This window comes from Embiotoca jacksoni, unplaced genomic scaffold, assembly GCF_022577435.1.
Source record: "Embiotoca jacksoni isolate LCO1_2020_lvr unplaced genomic scaffold, fEmbJac1.0.p SCAF_2, whole genome shotgun sequence".
Taxonomy (NCBI): domain Eukaryota; kingdom Metazoa; phylum Chordata; class Actinopteri; family Embiotocidae; genus Embiotoca; species Embiotoca jacksoni.
In genome coordinates, this window is record NW_027185340.1 from 7309624 (window position 1) to 7330000 (window position 20377).

Genomic DNA, 20377 nt, shown 5'->3' on the forward strand with positions numbered 1-20377 from the left:
GCACTGTACAAGTACAGATATGCATTTACCATTTTAAATCCTTCTCTGAAGGAGCCCTTTGTGAAAGGGATTATTTCAAAAAATAATTTTAAAAACTGTGCATTTCAATTAGGTCAGGGAGCTCATACTGTAGACAAACCACAATCAGAAGAGGAGGAACCTAATACAGGATGGGAGGGGAGCTAAATGACTTGTTCACTGGATTACTTAGTTGCTATTGGCCTTGTTTTTGCTGTCTCATCTCAGGAGTAGGCTATATGTAGAGATGTGGGGAGATCAGTTGTCTTCCTGCTTGCCATTTCCTCTCATCCTTCTCTCAAGCATCTCTACTTTAAAGAGCCATGGAAACCACCCTGAAACATTTAAAGTCATAAATGTATTGCAACCTATTGTATCAGATTGCATTTCAGCTTTAATCTTCTGGTCTCCCAGTTGTATCAAGCAACTGAGCAATTCGAGTGCATGCAGTTGTGTACATTTTAGGCAGGTAGACGGGAGTTTGGCTTCCACTGGATTAATGAGAGGGCAAACCTGTGAGATTTGTTTCCTGTTTACTCCAGGTGATTGCTGAAAGGAGAAGGCCACCCTATCCCTGGACAAATACCATGTGGCCTACTTGTGTGTATCAACTGACACAATAAGGGTTCTGCACTGGCTCCTGCTTTATTATGGGGTCTTGAGGTAGTCTGTCAAAATAGCTGTAAGACCATAATAACAGCTCATAGTGCTTACATGGTTTATTTAAATTTACCAAAGCAAATTTGTAGCTATGAATTCTCCATGGTATAATGTACACAATGCACAGATACAGAGCCAGGCACAAACAATTAGGTGACCAATAAGTCCATTTTAGCTGGTGCCCCTTGCATTGCAGCCAATTCTAAGAGCATTAATCGTGTTCATGGAGAAGGTGCCTGCAGGTGGCCCAGGATGGGTAGAAGGGTGGCATTATTTATATATGGAAGAGTTTCAAAAGTGCATCTGAAGAGAGAAGAAGTGAAAATGGGGGCATTACATTTATAACAGTGAAAAGGCTGCTGCTGGTGAAAAGTCAATAGCTCGAAGATGATGCTGCAGCAATATAGTTATGTTATTGTGAGTTTTGTTTGTAATTTTTTTTTTTAACTAATAGCATTGAAATAGTAAAAGTTAAAAGTTTTTATTTATTTGTCTTCATTCATTCTGGGCACCACTTTGGGAAGTCATGTGTTTTTCTTCTTAATGTAGTTGCAATGGTGGTAGAGTTTTGGCGCATATGGTGATCAATGTCAATCAGTTGAAATGTTGCTCCAGTACAAAGTGAACCTGAGGTTTACGATCCAGGAAGGTGGAATGACTGAAAATTATTTTTTTGTGGAGAGTAGCCAGAACATAAACTGCATATAAAAATGGATGTAGCCGCTGGGACTGTAAAATGAAGCCATTGCGAAAGTGTTTTAAAGTGTAATACCACTAAGGGCCACTAGGGGTTGGCTCCAAAAAGGCTCTGGCTCCATAGCCTCCCAATTAACTTCTCTCGAAATATAAAGCCAATACATTTTTTCCACAAGTCAATACACTAAATTCATTCCTTCTGATCAGTGTTCCGGTGGTCCATCTGAAAATAATTCAGTAATTAATTTGATATATGGCTCTAACGAATGGTGTATTTGGGGGTGTGTCTCTTTTGATTGACAGGCTTGGGGTGCAGTCAGATTTCTGCTATACGTCAAACAGTCAGATCCACTCCTCACCTTTCTCCAGCTTGTCCAAATATGGTCACTTCAACCATTGAATTTGGGTCTGCGAACACTAGGCTAGGGGAACGTGTGGTTAACAGGTGCTCTGAAGTTTTCGCCACCGATGTTGGTTAAATACCCACCACCACTATCCTACACGGCGACTGTCTGTTTTCTTTGCTGTGAATAGAGTCTGGGAACTTGGCTCATACTAGTGTTTGCTCTGAAAGGCCAACCAATCGGCAACAGGTGTCGGTGGTAAACCGCATTTGTCCCACCACCTCCTTTTCAGTGATTCGACGGCCAGTGTCAGTGACGAATGCAGTGTTAACATTTTTCAACTCTCTTTAACTGGAAAAAAAAAAACAAGTAATGTTGATTGCTCTGCAGAATAAAAACTCAGCACCTCATCAAGATACTGGCGTTCATTAAAACAATTTTAAAAATACTGCTTTGGTAGACACGGGCCTTACATAGGCTAGTGGCAGCACATTAAAATTAACCCAAGGTCTATGCCCAGTAGGATGCAACGGCAAACAATACCCTTTGGAGGGTGGGCCAGAACCATATTCACGCAGAGAAACTGGGTCTGGTTCGCACCAGGCTACCACTGCACTGCCTGTCATTGGCTCTGAACTTGATACTCTTAGCCTAACCATCTCACTCTCCATACCTAAACTTAACCTGCCTACCCAACAAGGGCAATGAGTACTAGCCAATCAGAGGCAGGAGTAGGAGCAGGTCTTAAAGGAATAAGGGTAAATAGTGCTGCCCTGGGCCTCCAAATGGGTTAATCCGGCCTTGACCAACAGTGTTCTCTTTAAGTGTACTTTAACTATAGCTGAATAATTGTAAACGTGCCTTGAACACCATTTTCCATAATCTAGTGGTCTTCCTTAAATAGTTGGCTTTGAGGTTGAATATCAACTTTGAGTGTTCACCTGTGACTGTCACAAATTAAAAACGTCTGTATATTTCACTGTTTTGTTTGTTTATTGAAACTGTCAAATGTGTCTGTAACGTAACACTGCGTATTTTATTTGTTTCGCTTTCTGTCAAATTTTTAATGGGAAAATGAACAAATAATTTACGACCACTCCGAGCGATAGGAGGCGCTGTAGTCAAAACGCGTCAGGTTGAAGCCGCATTTTTTTTTTTTTTTTTTTTTTTTTTTTTTTTTCTTCAGCCCGGTTTCACCCGAACTGCGGACTGGAGACCATCGCTGCTGGAGCCGGAGTCATTTAGCAGAAATGAAGAAGGATTTTTTTTTTTATGCCTTACTCCATTCAGCGGGTATTGTGTTAGCGGAGCAGCTCTCTCGGCCGGCGGTGGCAAAAAACTAGCTCATAGACGTCGCCGACTTGCTTGGAGTTTCCACAACACGGTCGTCCGGGCCCGTTTTAAACCGAGCAAAAAAAAAAAAAGAAAAAAAAAAAAAAGAAAAAAAAAAAAAAAAAAAAAAAAAAGAAAGCATTTGTGCCCGACTGCGCTTCCGCCATGTTGAGCCGATTCAAGTTGTGAGCGACTGCCGGGACCGAAGTGACAAGCCCCAGAAATCGGGACTAGATAAGAGTTAAGAGAGGGGGGCTGATACCGCGCCGGTGACGCAGGGGAAAAAAAACACCCAGAAGCGGAGGAAAAGGAGGAAAAAAAACCCCCCAAAAAACAACAAAAAAAAAAAAAACCCCGTAGGAATTAGATCTTTCTAGTAACAGGTTTGTGTTCGTGCGAAACTGTCACCGATATAGGCCACGTTTATGTAATATACGACGACACCATCGCTTCGAGGCTGGACGTTAGCCCGTGAATAGAGGGGGGAAGTCGTATCAAATTCCTGGTGAGTTGTTAGCTAACTAGCTCGGTGATTGTTAGCTGGCTGGCTGCTAAGTATTAGCATCAGCTGGTGTGTGTGTATATATGTGTGTGTGTGTGTGTGCAACGTAACAATCACTGCATTTTTAGGGGAGGAGGGGGTGTGTGGGGGGGGGGGGGGTTGTGTTAATCAGTAGCCGGCGGATATTTTATTTAGTTTTATTTCTCTTGTTTGGCTACTTGCTTTACTGAATACGTGACAATGTCAGTGCGACTAAACTGCAATTCACGGTGTTTTAACGAGTCCCGGTGCGAGTAGCTCAGCCCTGCTAAGATAAACGCTAGCTGTCCGCAAATGGTCCTCGACCCTGTCTACAGACCGGAGGAGCAGCATTTTTCCTTTTAAATGTTTTTACAAGTTGGGCGGAATTTGGGATATTTACCCCCCTCCCTCCCTCTTCTCGTTTATATTTTAAAATATTTTATTATAACGCATTTATCCAAAAACAATCCCGCTGGTAACGTTTTTTTTTTTTGGTGGATCCCCTCCACCTCCCCCCCCCCCCCATCGGTGGGCCTCTTTTTGAGATCTTATTTTCGGTTTGTTGTAGGCAAGTTATAACTTAGGGTAAAAAACAAAACAAAACAAAAAAACCCCACTCGGTTAAATTTCCAGGAAATAGACGAGCTCCGTCTGTCACTGAAACATTTCACACGTTATCTACGACAAACTCGCTGTGTTTTAACTTTTATTTTGAACGCCGAAAGAAATGGCTGCAAAGTGACGTGGGGGGCAGAATCACGAGAGAATGATGTTTTATTATTATTATTATTTTTTTTTATAGATTGAATATTAATTTAGTTGTCGAGTCATGTCGGGAAGCTGCTTGTCAAAACAAACGTTAGCTAAACGCCACATTTGGGTATTTACTCACGTATGCTAACGGCTAAGCTAACTGTTTAGATCGGTCCTCGTTAGCACGACGAAGACGCTCGTTTGCAAATGGCGTTATAGTTAACACGGCTGGGGGGTGGAGGGGGGGGGGGAAGTGATATTATAAACATGGATATGTGTGTATATATATAATGCTCTTGGTAACCAAATTCTCTGTGCACTTAGTGTTAGTCGGTTATGCAGGGAGGGGGCCGGGGGGGGTGGGGGCCCGGGGCCCGGTGTTAACGTCAGGCCCGGCCCGTGTAGTTGCGGCCTGCGAGCCTCGGCGCTCCGGGCTGTGGACGACGAGGCCTCCGCTGCTCTGCTGTCTGGGCGGATCGCCTTGCGGGCTAAAAACCCAGCGTTAGTTTACTGCAGCTAACTAACCAAACCAGCTGTCGTTAAATGGCTGTTTTTTTGTGTGTGTGTGTTGTTTTTTTTTTTTTTTTTAGCGGTAGTTACGTAATTCCACCGTGTGATTTTTTTTTAATTTTTTTTTTTTTAATATGCACCTGAACTGTGCAATTTAAAAAAAAAAAGATACTTCACGATAAAGGCACATGATGTAACGTGACCGATTTATCCGCGAGTACAAGCTAACATTTCAAAGCCGGTTCAGTCCAAAAAGGCCTCGGTTATAACCTTGTGTTAATAGTGGCTGCTGTGTGTCACTTAACATAAACATATATGTATGGGCTTTTTTTTTTTTGTGCGTCATGAACCCACCCTGACCTCGTTTTAGGAGATAGTTAGCCAACTGCTTTCACCGATAGTAGCCTTAGATAAACGATGTCATTTCTCTCCAGATCCTGCCTATAATGTTGTGTCCCTAATGACAGCTGCAAGCAGACGACACTGGCTACCTGTAAAGAAGGGAATATTCCAGTTTCTCTCCCATTAAACTGAGAAGACATTGTCAGAGTAGATAAACAAAAGAAATAAGCCACAATCACGCTCATTTGAACGTTGATTTTGTTATAAGGCAGATGCTTTGCAAGGCAACATGTCATTATTATCATTAAGAAAGGCAGAAAAAAAAAAAGCAGTTGTGTTTCTTACTGGTGTCTATATTTTCAAGTTATGGTTTGTGCATCAAATACTTTACTTGGTTCTATTCTTAATTCCAATCATTTGTTGACCTGTTTAAGATCTTGATGTTTCCGGGCAGAGGACCCAGTGGAGGTGGGGTTTACGGATGTAAGATCAATTGAGATCATACTGATCTCCTGTCTTTTTCGAGCTCGATTGCAATTTATATTTTTATTGTCGACTTCACTTAATCTATCATCTTGTTAAATAACATAGAAGATATCTTGCTTTTCTATCTTGTTCTGCTTTCTTGTCGTTATGATGCTGAACACCTTATTGACTTATATCGCAGGGATCTCTGCAGAAGTACTAGACCGGAAAACTGATGTAACCCTTTCTCACATCGAATTTGATTAAAAACAGCATTAACTCGAAACCAGGATATAGCTGAAATGTTAATTTGAATGACAGGAAGCCTGAGTGATGTGGCCCTGTGCCATTAATTTCAGATTATTTCTGTCTTTCAGCTTTTCACTTGAAATTAAACCATTGTAATTTGATTGTTGTTGAGGTAGGTTTTAAACAGTGACAGAAATGCAAACTTATAAATAACCCCTAACTGCTTCTTTTACAATACTAGTATTGGGCTTGGACTTTTCTGTTGCTAACATGAAGTCGTGTTATGATAATGGTTAATGTCAGTTTCTTCATTAATCTATGATTGTACAGTTATCGTGGCTGCCCACCACTCTTTATTTCGTTACTATTTTGGAAGCTAAAAAAATGGAGAAGCTGTAGATCAAATTGTGTTTGAAAGTCACCTGTAATGAAAGCTGAGGCATGAAACTTTAAGATTAAAATGCAGGAAGAGGCGTAAAAAGCACATGTTTATTATCAGGATTTTGTTGTCATGAGTTAAGTATTATTGATCGTGTCATATTTTACAGATAGTCATACTAATGTTTAAAGGGAAATGCCCATCTGATGTGATCCAGATCTCTTTTTTTTTAAATTTCATATTGATAAATAGTTCCTTGCAATTACAAATTTATTGCTGAGATGTGTAAATGGCGTGACACTGGCAGAAATAACCTAACTGGGGCAAGGAACATGTGGTTGTACTGATAAGAAAAAAAATATGTGGAGTAGACTGCAAAATGGTTTTAATACCAAACTTTCTGTGGTAAACATCCTTCACTGTTTACAGATCAACTTCCTGTCTGTATCGTTGACTTAGTGTACTAATCACAATTACATATGCCCATACAGTTTTCTTATGCAGCGAGTAAACGTTTCCAACTAAAAAAGATCTAACTTCAAATCAAGTGATTGAATAATCTACCAAACCTGGCTGGACTTTCTGATTGCATACCGCTTCGGGCTTCTTGGCCCCATCGGCCTTTAGCATGCAGCAAAGTCACCAATGTTCCCACATTTCAAATTGCAATAAACATAATCCGTGAAGACTAGATTATTTAAAGTATGACCGTGGTCAAATACTGTTTTAATGTGTCTTTTAATAAAGGTAGTAATTATCTGTCAAGTTAGCACACGGCTTATAATTACGGATGTATCACTTAACTGAGCACCAATTAGAATCAGATAGTCATAGATAGATCGAAGTCAGTAATATTTAATGTGAGTCAGAAAATACATTTTAAACTGTGTTTTCACTTCATATTCCATCATGTCTACCCTGTCGCCACCACACTCGGGCGTATATTAATATCTGGCTCTGAGACGGAGATGTTGACGCTGTTAGGACTCGAGATGAATTTAAGCAGGCAGTATCTTCTGGCTGCTAGTTCATAGCAACTGTTGGGTGGCCTGTGGTCGTGTGATACAACTGGATATCAGAGTTCAAATGAGGATAGACTTTTGGAGGATTTTCTTTTGGGTTTGGATCAGAATTGGATATGTCCCTGGGGTTAGCCAAATGGTCACCATGCAGTATTATGGTGAGATGCCTCTCGCCTCGAAGCATCTCGTCCAGTTTTGCAGGTGCTGTGACAAAAACAACTTTTGGACATGAGATGCAAAAAGTTTGGGTCAGCATTATTATTGTGAGAAGGGATGGGCTGACACTGGCCACTGAATGTTGTCTCTTGCTTTGCTGATGTACCTGTTGTCCGTAAGAGACATAAAATAGAATAGAAGATGTTTGCCGATTTGGGAGACATATCTGGAATTGTAATTGACATGATACAATTGCTGACTTGGGTGTGATTTTAAAAAGCAGTGAATCAGCAACAAATCTTCGAAGGGTATCGGATATTCTTAATCTAATGACATTTAATTCGGTGATCCGTATCAACCCTTCAAAGCCTGCCACTGTGGAACACGTCGTTGGTCACTGAAAACAGAACGTCTGTTAGGAAGCCGCTGGTTAACTGACTAGAACAACCCTGTTCAGTTCATTTAGATGCTAATTTCTGCAGTAAAAGATTTTTAACGATCTGCTAACCCATTTTGCTTTTGCATATCACAGGTGACTTAACCAGCTGGTTGATAATTGTGACCTTTGCTCATCTTCCCCCGTTCCAGGTTATGCAATGGTCTCAGCAGCACGTCCAGATCTCCAGGTGCTTGTGTCCCTCTCTCGTGCGTCCGGGCTCTCTTCCCTCTGCTCTACAGCTGAGGTGGCTGTGATTTCCCTCCTGGCCAGCGCTCCCTAAGAGGCCAAGATTGCCAAGATCTGCCCCGTGGCGAGCATGACGGCCACCACGCGTGGCTCTCCGGTGGGGGGCAATGACACTCAGGGCCAGGGCCAGGGCCAGGCACCTGATGCTCAGAGCCAACCCCCACTGCCACAGAACCAGGTCAGCACCATCATCCTTCGAACTCAGACTCAACACACACACACACTCACAGACACAGTGGACACTTGTGATCAGAACAACCTGTGGAAGAAGAAAGAGGTGTGGGTTTCTGTCTTTTTGTGTGTCAGGACACTGCAGCATGTTTTTTTTCTTTTTTTCTTACCATACCTAACCACACACAGATGCCCTAGGGAACAAAACGGGAGGGGAGGAGGGAGCGGAAAGAAGGCAGAAAAAGAGTGAAGGAGAGGCATCAATGAACAGAGCCTCCTGAGTGATGGATAAAGGATGTGTGTGTGTGTGTGTGCGCGCGCGCGTTTGTGTGCACGCACGCGTGCCCCCTTGTGCGCGTGCACCTGCAGGCCTGTGTTGGTTAGAGATGAGCCACGGTTAGACGTGAGAGGCAAGCTGCCTATGTAGGTCAGCCAAGCAGAAGGAGCCTTCACTACACACCCCCACATTTTATATTTCTCAGTTATGCATCTCTCTCGACGATGTGTATCCCTCTTTTACTCTCTTACACACAGCTGCTCACACCACCACCAACGATGTTGATGCTCACTCATGAGATGAGCGAGGAAATAAAGCCGGGAACGGTCCGGGTGCTTAAATGCACATTCACAGATACACGCCTTTGTTTCTCTAACACTCTTCCTTCCAGTGTTCCTATTTGACAGTGGAGATACACCCACATACTAACACATTTATACTTCAACCATGTCAGCCTTCAGTTTTTGTTTCCTCATAGTAGATATGGATGAGCTGTGTGTGTGTGTGTGTGTGTGTGTGTGTGTGTGTGTGTGTGTGTGTGTGTGTGTGTGTGTGTGTGTGTGTCTGTCACATGCTATAGATATGATGACTTGGCACTGTTTAAAAGCTTTTCAGGAGAGACACCTGTCTCTTTATGCATGTACACTTAGTGACCAGAACAATTGAAACCCAACCCCCTCAGAAGAATAGGAACCCTTTTCACTGGCATCTGTCCCTATAGAAACAGGAGTGTGTGGCGATTTAAGCTGCACTCTTACTTTGCAGGTCAGTAAGTCAGTTCCACCTGGAAAAGCACATCTTTTGTCAATTTGATAAAAATAAAACCAGTTTTTTCAGCAGCATTGCAGAACAATTTATTTGGCATTCTGTCCTGTTTTTTCCACCCTCTTATTAATTTATGCAAGACAACCTTGCCATGAGTAAAATTTACAATCATTCTTTAAGGGATGTGGTGAGGCAGCATGGTGCATTTTTTTTTTCTGGATACATAAAACCATGGTTATTTCTGATCTTTTATTTGTTTGCTGCGGGTACACTAATGATCAAAAATGCAATTGCACGAGCTTGTTAGCGAATGACCAGAGGAGCATTCAAATGAAATAAATATCAGCCTGCAGTTTCAGACTCTGGTATAAGTGTCAGTGAGCTCATAGGCAAAGCTGCTATGTCTTTTTTCTGCACGTTTTAACACATCTAAAGCGACGATGTAAGCGGAAAACAGCATTTGAAACTGATATATTTGGCTTCTCGGTATGAAGAAAGGGCGTTTAAAGAAATTGGCTTTCCTCCTTTATTACGTGCGTTTGCTGAAATATGACTCTGCCGTAAGTTACTAGACACAAAATGAAAACAATTAACTCAATGCATCCTGTTGGTTGAGTGGTTTAATATGCGTGCCAGGTAACCACGAGGTTCCTGGATTCACATTTCAGCCTGGAGCCTTTGTGCTATATCATCAACTTCTTTCACACCCTGTACTTCTGTCTCACTAAACTGTCATTTTGTCAAAAGAACTAATTTACGCAAAAGCAAGTAGGAGCCAGATAAGAAACCTCCAGGAAACATTTTTTATGGAAAGAAACTAATGGTTGCAAAATTGTCTATCCACTGACTTTGTTTTCCGGTATCTAATGAGCATTACAGACTAATGGGGCTTGGAGCATAGATACAATTTTGCAGGTGTTTTCTTCATTTCTAAAATGTGTCATGATTCCAGACGTTTGTCGATGTCACAGTTCAATTCACAATTGATTCTCTATTCAAAGGGGTACACACCTGTCTTTTGCCCACTGAGGTGCGAATGAAATATAACAGACAGTTAAGCTAACTGGGCATCGTTGTCAGAACAGAGGAGCAGAGATATGCGTGTGTTGTTTAAAAAAAAAAAAAAAAAAATTAAAAGTATTTATTTAAGGTAAATCGACATTGTGGGACTATTATTTATATATATATATATATATATATATATGTGTGTGTGTATATATACACATAAATAAATGAACGTCTATTACATTAATGCCCTTGCCAAATTTCACACAATGCGGAGCATGCTCTATGGACAGAGCAAACACACACCAGAGACTTCCATTGCTAACCTATGCTAACTTGAACAGTGTGGCTCTTTTGAGACTTTTTAAATGTTAGTGGACCAATCGGATCAAATCCTGATACTGTATGTATGTATGTATATTATCTTTTTTTTTTAAGGGGTTGTGACACGCAAAATAATTTCTCTACCTTTTGGACAGACGCAACAGTACAGTCAAAAGTAGGCTACGTGAACAGTGCATCTTAGTATTTTTTGAAATATAATTATGAAATGAAAGTGTGATTGAATGGCCAATATCACTGGTTAAACCAGAGGTAAATCAGCGTGTACAAGAGTGAGGCCAGTGTTTTCCAAAATGTGGTATGCAAATATATATATATATATTTTATATATATAAAAAAGAGTGCTTATGTTTCAAGTGGCACTGAAGTTGTGTTAAGTGCTGTAAAATGTGTCAGTCAGCCGGTCACGCTGCTGCGGTTTGATTAACCACTAAAATGAGTCTGTTCTTTAATGTATTTGGCCACTTAATCCAAGAAGTGAAAGTGAAACTCTGGCTTTTTTTTTTTTGAAGATGAGTTACAGGATAAGTTCAGTGTGTGCTGCGCTCTCATGGTTGAACTCCAGCTTGCTTCTTTTGGTCAACGTAACAAACTTTATTTAAAAAAAAAAATCAGCAGATTTTGGCATCTGAGTGAATTGAGTCAGAGTTGTTGAAGATGAGGATTGCTCATATTACATGAGTGTATTCTTATATCCACCCCTAGGTCATATTCTGCATACAGAAATCACAATTACTTCATTTTTAAATGCATCTGTATAACAATTGTAAAGCATTGACTCTAACTGCAAAACAACACTTTCTTTGAATTTGGCTTTTGAGGTACTTTTGTATTTTGACGATATATTTCTTTTGCATTTGTGTCGTATGACACGTCAAGTATTCGATCTCTTGATTTTGATTGTCTGCGATTCTTCTAGACATCATCTCCTAACTCATCGAATGAGAACTCTCCAGTGAGCCCACCAGATGAGCAGGGCCAGGGTGATGGGCCCCCTCAGCTGGAGGAGGAGGAGCCCGCCTTTCCTCACACGGACCTAGCCAAGCTCGATGACATGATCAACAGGTAGGTCACACCCGAGTCAGCGCTACGGCAGCACGATGACTTAAAACTGTTAAAACTTCACAGTCACTCTGCTTACAGAGTCCTTTTCTTTCATTTACAAAGATGCTACATTCATGCCTTTTACATGCTTCTAATGTTTATTCTGGTGATTCATGTCTTTTTGTACTCCCAGGCCTCGTTGGGTTGTTCCAGTTTTGCCAAAAGGAGAGTTAGAAGTCCTCTTGGAAGCTGCTATAGACCTGAGTAAAAAAGGTAGGAACGTCCTGAACGTTTTGAGTCCACAGAGATGTTGTGTTGTGTTCACATCATGAAAGCTAAAGGTTCGAAGGGCTCATCATGCTACACAGGTCGTTAATCATCCCAAATTTAAGTGCAACTAACCATCTTCTTTTTTTTTCTTTTTTTCTTCTTTTTTTTATTAACTTATTTGATTAATTAATTTAACAGCCCACTGCACATTCCCAGAGCACAAGGTGTCATTTTCACACAGTAATTAGTCTCATAAAATGTAACACATCAAACAAATTTGCCACAGTGTAAAAACAAAGAAACAAATCTTCAGGTTTTGAAAATCTGGAGCCCAAAAAATGTTTCCCCTTTGTTCTTTGTTTAATTATGAAAAAATTATTAAAATATAAAAATGGGTTGATGATCATTTTTCACTGTTGACTGATCAAAGGATCAGATCGTTTTGTGTTTTTTTTTTTTTTATCCAACCAACAGCCTAGAAACCAAAGATACTCAATTTCCAGTAAACTAAAACGGAAAAAACAGCAAATCGCCACATCTGACAAGCTGTTCACAGAAAATGCAAGCGTTTTAATAAATAACTGAATTTTCTCTTGATCAACCAATGGATTAATCGTTGAAAAATGTTTCCACAAAAATCATGCCTTTTTCCCGCCTGATACTTTTACCAATATTTTGTTAATGACATAAGCAGGACAGCTCTATGTAAACTGTTTGTCATCACCAGGAACCTTTGCAAATGTACAAAATCTTTAATGTGTTTAGGTCCACACTTTTTTTTTTTTTTCTCCACCTCTGACTTAACCAACATTTAGGCCCATTTGTACATTCAAGCAGTTGTTGTTGGCTGTGAAAACTAAAGAAACTGTCTGGAAAATAAAAGCGAGGCAATTCAGCACTAAAAAGTCAGTAACTATGGAGGACATGTCAGCTTTGGCTAAACACTGAAATGCATTCTTGCTCAGAAGGAGGACAGTGGAGTTTGTCCCTCATCACTTACACAGAAATTTTTGGATGAGAGCTGTGCACAGCCAGTAAGGACGGGAGGAACGATCACAGGAAACCAGTAACTCTTAAAATGTACACACAGGCATGCGAGAGCTGTTTTTAGAGAGACTTGAAAAAGTGTCAACCTCCCCTTTCAGGATAATTAAATATAACCGTGATATCTGCAGACAGCCTTCATTGGGCTTTGTACCTCCATCATGCTCCTGGAGGTTTTGAAGGTTTTTACAAGTCAAAATATGTTTTCACTTTGGGTCTTTCTTTTTCACTTTCTAGCATATTTTAGTTGACTATGCTGGTGTTATATAAAGGATGTCTTTCTCTGCAGGACTGGATGTGAAATGTGAGGCGTGTCAGAGGTTTTTCCGAGATGGCTTGACCATTTCCTTCACCAAGATCCTGACAGACGAGGCAGTCAGTGGCTGGAAGTTTGAGATTCATGTGAGTTTTTTTTAATTTTTTATTGTTACCTTGTTATGTGATGTGCCTTTTCAAGTCAAGGAATCAACGTTAAATAATCAATCATTTGCATTTGAAACAAGATCCGATTTTGTTTTTGTTAAAAGAAATGTGGCTCGCATATGTAACGTGTCTGTGAAGTTTAACCCCCACTTTCAGGACCCACAAAAGCACAAAATCTACTCTGCACCGATTTAAGTGACATCAAGGGTGTTGTGAAAGGTCGACAGAAATCTCTTATCATTGTTGGCTGCCGTGACTCACCATAGCAATCTTAGCTTTACTCGGTCACTGACATCTCTGCCCTCATCTCAGTGGATGTATGGATTGTTCGGACTTGGGTTTTGTGTCTAAATTGAGTTTTCTCCTTCGTTTTTGGAGAGCTTGGGGAAAGAGGCGGCGCCAGCAGTGATTGATGATGTTTTTGTAGGAAGTAGGTGAGGCCAGCTGTTGTGTTGTATTAGGGAGATTGATCCCTGGGACCTTTTCACAATTAACCAGTGAGACAGATGAGGACGTAATGGAGAAAAACTTCTTTATTTCTCCTGTCACGCTGACTTAAAACTGTTGATGACTTAGTTTATGACTGTTTTATCGAACCTATTTCTAGTGGACTACATTACACATAGTCGTACCATGTGAACCACACTGGTTCTGGTCTTTCTAATCAGTCTTGTAGTTCACTGGTAGATTCATAAACACCTTTTGAGTGACCAAAGTCTGTAAAATCTTTTGGAATGCAGTGCTGAGTCAGCCCTGTATTGATTACTCGTATATGGTTTCCTTGCAGCCTCGCAGAAGGACCAGACCATTGGCATTCTCCTAAGCGTGTGATTAGCAAACATGCTTTTTGTTTGTTTCAGTGGAAATGCGAAGCTTTTACATCACTCCTGATGATAACATGAAATCTTGAGTAAAGACACTGAAATGTGGGTGTCATAAGTAAAATGTGAGACTTGTCTATTTTAGGAGTTCATGCCGTGGCAGCTGCTCAGTCAGGGCAGGTCGACTGCAGGGTTACTCGGCACAAGCCATGAATAGTACAATATTTTTCATATTTTTTTAGTAACATAGTGATAAGGGCTGCAGTTTTAACATGAATAAAAAAAACAACAACAACCAATAATGTGTAATATTTAAACTGTTGAATTGGATAAAACTTGCTGTAAAGTCATTGCGTCGGACTGATAATTTTTTTTTTCAATTCTGCAAAAAGCATTCAACAGAAAAAACTTATTTTGAAAAATAACTACATTGCATTTTAAGGGGAATTTGATCCTAATTATTACATAATTGCCTGTTCACAATCATTTGAGCTGATTGCAATAATTTTCCAAAACTGTTAGAAGTGTTTCCATTCATCAGCTGGATGGAACTAACAGATGTGTCATATTTCCATAATTATTTCCACTGAGTTTTCCACTGTTTGAGGTTTGACTGGCGCTTTTTCAATGACATCATGTCGTTGTGCTCCTTTCTTCTTCTATGGTTTAATGGCACACGAGTGAAGAATCATCACAACGACACTACGTTGTTTTTTTTTTTGTTTTAATTATTATTTGTACCAGTCGCTGACAGTAATTTGTGTATTTCAGAAAACTGTTTTGTATATTTGAGTTATTTATGTCCTATCTGCTCTGTGCAATCTTTGTTTCCAAAACCTAAAAAGAAAACAAAATGTTGTTTTTATTTATATTCCAAAAAAAAACACAGTTAAATCGTTCATCACAATTATTTACAGGCCGATTAATTGTAACCTAAGATTTCATGATCGTGACAGCTGTAATCCTGGTCACATACTTTGAGCAGAGCCTTCATCTTTTCCGAACCACTTTTCAACTCTGAGTTCCTGAACTAAACTTAACAGCTGAACAAGAGCAGATGTAGAAGATAAGAGAGCTAAAATAAGAGCGAATATTCAAACATTAGCTGTTACCTGGCTGCTTTGCCAACATGATCTGTCTAAATTTAGCGCACAGTATATTAACTTAATATGATTTAATTTGAGTCTTGTCAAGAAACAGTGGGTATTGTCACTCAACCAGAAGTGAATCACAGCGTTTTGGAGGAAACACGTTTACCAGTTGGCCTTTAACTTCTTTTTTTCCATCCTCTCCTGCTTTCTTTCATCCTTTCCTACTTTCTTTCTCCGTCTCTCCTAGTATAAAGTTGAATTAACTGCTGTCCCCCCCCCCCCCTGTTTTTTTGTTTTTTTTTGTTCCACAGAGGTGTATCATCAATAACACACACCGGTTGGTGGAACTGTGTGTGGCCAAGCTCTCTCAGGACTGGTTCCCTCTACTGGAGCTGCTGGCCATGGCCACCAACCCTCACTGCAAGTTCCACATCTACAACGGCACACGGCCCTCTGAGACCGTCCCTGCTGGAGCACAGCTGGCTGACGATGAGCTCTTCGCCCGACCGCCGGACCCACGATCTCCTAAGGTGAGTTACCGTAACACTCGGAACAAACGGGAACATTGTCTTTTCATCCTCAATGCAGGACCGTTCTTTTCTTTGAAGTTCACCGTTTTGTATATTTATAATTTTCCAGATTGCATGATCTAGCTTTACAAATATCTTTGCGTTATAATAAATGTTTAGGTGTGTAGAAAATTGAAAATAATCTTGTCAAGAACAGTTATGCAGAAAATCTGCTGTTTCCTTCTTTCTGAGGACAATCAGCTTGTCTTTCTTCCTCAGATACAAAATCCTTCAGGTGGCATTTCAGTTTTAGCCTAAGGGGGGAGTGGGGGGCGGCGGCGGGGGGAGGGAGGGGGGTCCTTGTGAAACAAAGTGAATCCCCCTCTGGAGTCGCCTGATAATGAAATATATGGGACTCGCAGTCTATAACACCCTTAATGCTTGTGTCAGAAAGCAGATAGTGTAACGGAGAAGGTGGATACACCAGAGAAAAGGAATTTCATAGTGAAAGAGTGATGAATATTGCGTGGGCACGGGGTCATTGTGAACAGTACTGCAGGACTGCTTGCCTGTCTGCCTCCGTTGGCACGTGGCCCAGGACTACATAGGGTTCCAATTTGATACTGTTAAGTCACAATTTGCTACCGTTTTGTTAGGGTGAAGATTTAAACAGTCATTTCTAAATATTTAACCTCAATGTAACCTTTTTGTCGACTTAGTGCCTAAATGTGGAGCAGTTACATTTTTGGAAAGATGCAACTCGTAAAGTCCCTGTACCCCCGTTGACACTGTGTCTCTTCCTCAAACCATGGGGCTTAATGTCATAGTGGATTTGAGGAGAAAATGAAGGCATGAACAAATAATTTGAAAGCTTGCCTTAAGGGAATTTAGTTGAAAAAAAATTTGGTTAAAATTGATTGAAATTGATGACTTGTAAAACCAAGTTTAAATTGACCAGATTAAAGGTGACTCATTCATTGTGTTTTTCTCTCTCTCTCTCTTTTGTTTTTCTATCCACAGGGCTGGTTGGTGGACTTGATAAACAAATTTGGCACGTTAAACGGGTTTCAAATGTTGCACGATCGCTTCATGAGCGGCCAAGCACTGAACGTCCAGATCATCGCTGCACTTATCAAGTGAGACTGCAATGCATCACACTTTACAGCACGTCATCGGCTTTATTAAACATTTGATACTCGAGTGCTTTCTGCATAGCGGTCATGCTGTAGGTTTTATATGCTGATTGTTTTTGTTTTTTTTCTCCTTCCCTTTGTGTTCCAGGCCTTTTGGCCAGTGTTACGAGTTCCTCACATTGCACACAGTAAAGAAGTACTTCCTTCCAGTCATCGAGATGGTTCCCCAGTTTCTAGAGAACCTCACCGATGAGGAGCTCAAGAAAGAGGCCAAGAATGAAGCCAAAAACGACGCACTGTCCATGATAATCAAGTCCCTGAAGAATTTGGCTTCTCGCGTACCAGGGCAGGAGGAGACCGTCAAGAATTTAGAGATTTTTAGGTTAAAAATGATTCTTAGGTAAGTATCAAAACTTCCCGGCTTTTACGACAAGGTTAACGAGGATTTTCTTCAACTTTGAGTGCCGTTATCGAACACGATGGGATGTTAATGAAAGTTTGTTTTTGTTTTATCACCAGGTTATTGCAAATTTCTTCTTTTAACGGCAAAATGAATGCACTAAATGAAGTTAACAAGGTGATCTCCAGCGTGTCCTACTACACTCATCGGCACAACCCCGAGGAGGAGGAATGGCTGACTGCAGAGCGCATGGCGGTGAGCTCAGGTCTTCTTACCGGTCGTAATTTGCATTATCGAGTTCCCTATCTCGAAAACTCATTCTTCCTCATCCCGCCTCAGGAGTGGATCCAGCAGAACCACATCCTGTCCATCGTGCTGAGGGACAGTTTGCATCAGCCGCAATATGTCGAGAAACTGGAGAAGATCCTGCGATTCGTTATCAAAGAGAAAGCTCTTACCATGCAGGATCTGGACAACATCTGGGCTGCACAGGTACTCTGCAACTAACCGTATTTAGTTTGATCATGCAGACTCTTTATAATGAAATAACTCAAAGCAATCTACTAGAGAAAATGTTTGTTCTGTATTTACCTAAAGCTACATTAGACAAATAGTAAGACAAGCAATTATGCAGTGTGCGCATTCCAAGTAAACTCTAAGAAAGCCAAAGATGATGATTGCATGTTTGGACTGGCACGAGAGCGTCAGCGTTTTCAATTTGACCACTTTTTTAACATTAGTGAGGAACAAACCTTCATTGGACATGTTTCCTTTTCCAGTTATGTTTTTCAATATTTTCTTAGTTTGACAGCATTTGTGCTATTGACCATGTCTGTACACACACTGTGGCTGCATGGCGGGATCAGGGCACACACAGCTCTAGATTTCAGCCCTGCTCCCACCCAGACTTCACCCACTTCCAGTGATGCATGAAGAAGAAAAACAGATCAAAATTCCACTTTATAACCGTTGATGCTATTGTGAGATGAACACTTTTCAGCTCGTGGCCTTAAGGCCTTAATCGTGGCCAAATCATCAGACAGTCTCCGGGGACAAGTTAGAAATGATGTGACTCAACAGTTGTATTGTTGTCTGTGTAAATCTGCAGGCTGGTAAACATGAGGCCATTGTGAAGAATGTCCATGACCTCTTGGCCAAGCTGGCGTGGGACTTCTCACCCGAGCAGCTTGATCATCTTTTTGACTGTTTCAAGGTGAGTTGGCTGTTTTCACGCAGGTTATAAATGATTTGTTTTACACATGCACATTCATTGCATTATGACTGAATCACATTGCGGTTTAATCGTTGCATCACCACGCCTTGCCGTTGTGTCCCGCCTCAACTTGGCTGTTTCGTCTTCTGCAGGCAAGCTGGACCAATGCCAGCAAGAAGCAGCGTGAAAAACTGCTGGAGCTTATCCGGCGCTTGGCTGAGGATGATAAGGATGGTGTGATGGCCCACAAGGTCCTCAACCTGTTGTGGAACCTGGCACACAGCGACGATGTGCCTGTGGACATCATGGACCAGGCTCTCAGTGCTCACATCAAGATATTGGACTATAGTTGCTCACAGGTAACTTGTCGGGGTGTTGTGAGTGAATCTGTTTGAATGTGAGCGACATGTAAAATAATAGACGGAAGGCTAGTTAAACTCCAAATACTGAGGATGTTTGGTTTTTCACTCACAGGACAGAGACACTCAGAAAATCCAGTGGATTGATCGCTTCATAGAGGAGCTACGAACCAATGACAAATGGGTGATCCCTGCCCTGAAGCAAATCAGAGAAATCTGTAGCCTCTTTGGAGAAGCTCCTCAAAACCTCAGGTAAGGTCGTGGTAGAAATTATTTTACATTAGAGAAACATTTACTGGACAAATTTAATATTGCCAAGTTTGAATTGTTTTTGTTTTTTAATATAGTACTTTGCACTGCATTGTACTTATAGTACTTTATTATAAATTATTTAGATTTATTTTGCACCTTATGACTCAACACCCATAAGAAGAACAAGATGACTCATAATATTCACATTTGTCCAGCTCGTTATTGGCATGTTTATTGCATTTGCAGAAGAACTGAGTCACGTCAGTCTTACACTTAGTGCTCGAGAGTAAATGGCCTTTCAGTTTAGTTTTATACCACTGCAACATAACGGCAAAGTTTTTGTCTTCAATTTCATGGCATTAATTAGCCATCAGTGCTAACCAACATGACTGAGCAATACACCCAATAGTTTTTTACATGTTAAATATGTCCCAGTAACTCAAATTTCTGACTGTTTCCTTATAAGAGCATGCCTAAGCTTGTGTGGCATTGATTCTCATCAATGAAGCATTTCAGCTTGATGGGAACTATTTTTTTCAGTTAGTCCTTCAGTCAGTCGTTGGGTTTTTTTAGTTCACTGAAAGGAGCAGAAAGATGCACTTAATTTGTTTGCTTTGTTACACTGTAACAAAGCTGACTTTCTAACTGTAGTTGAAAGATGGTGCTGGAGTTTGCTCATAGACTGAGACCCAACCTTGACTGCTCCGGGTCTCTACTTGAAATAAACAAATCACATCAAATCAGTCCACACAACCTCAAGTTATTTATCTAGTCTGGTCCCTAGCTCTGTTAGTAAATGTTCAGTCACTGTTGCATCCAGTAAATTTGAGAAGTTACTGTTTAGCTTTTTTAACGGGAGACATTTTGGCTTGTCACAGGAGGAAAAATGCAGGTATGACTAAATACTGTTTCATTCGTTCGCTGCAAGCTGTGACAGGGAACCAGCACTTATGATGCCAGAACCCTGAAACCGATGCAGCTCAATGGCACTCGGCCAGCATTCATTTTAGTTATGACACCTGTGTTTTTCTCACTGTGCAAGTTAAGTATAGTTCAGAACTCATTCTGTCAGTGAATCATGTTATACGGCCTTTATGTCAGGGTGCTGAAAACTACATTTTAAC

The 20377-nt window shown here is 40.8% G+C and overlaps 1 protein-coding gene across 3 annotated transcripts in view; it reads left to right on the top strand.

Annotated features, from left to right (window-relative positions):
- The first annotated feature begins 2917 nt into the window (after positions 1-2917).
- The window catches only part of usp9 (ubiquitin specific peptidase 9), a 39189-nt gene continuing 21729 nt past the window's right edge, over positions 2918-20377 (top strand). For all 3 annotated transcript variants that reach the window (XM_069154314.1, XM_069154315.1, XM_069154316.1), the window contains exons 1-13: positions 2918-3555; positions 8038-8312; positions 11614-11759; positions 11932-12011; positions 13342-13454; positions 15699-15917; positions 16917-17032; positions 17178-17429; positions 17549-17684; positions 17769-17921; positions 18538-18642; positions 18795-19001; positions 19117-19253. In XM_069154314.1, coding sequence (XP_069010415.1) covers positions 8205-8312; positions 11614-11759; positions 11932-12011; positions 13342-13454; positions 15699-15917; positions 16917-17032; positions 17178-17429; positions 17549-17684; positions 17769-17921; positions 18538-18642; positions 18795-19001; positions 19117-19253 — 1772 coding nt within the window. In that variant the 5' untranslated portion in view covers positions 2918-3555; positions 8038-8204. The remainder of the gene's footprint in view (positions 3556-8037; positions 8313-11613; positions 11760-11931; positions 12012-13341; positions 13455-15698; positions 15918-16916; positions 17033-17177; positions 17430-17548; positions 17685-17768; positions 17922-18537; positions 18643-18794; positions 19002-19116; positions 19254-20377) is intronic.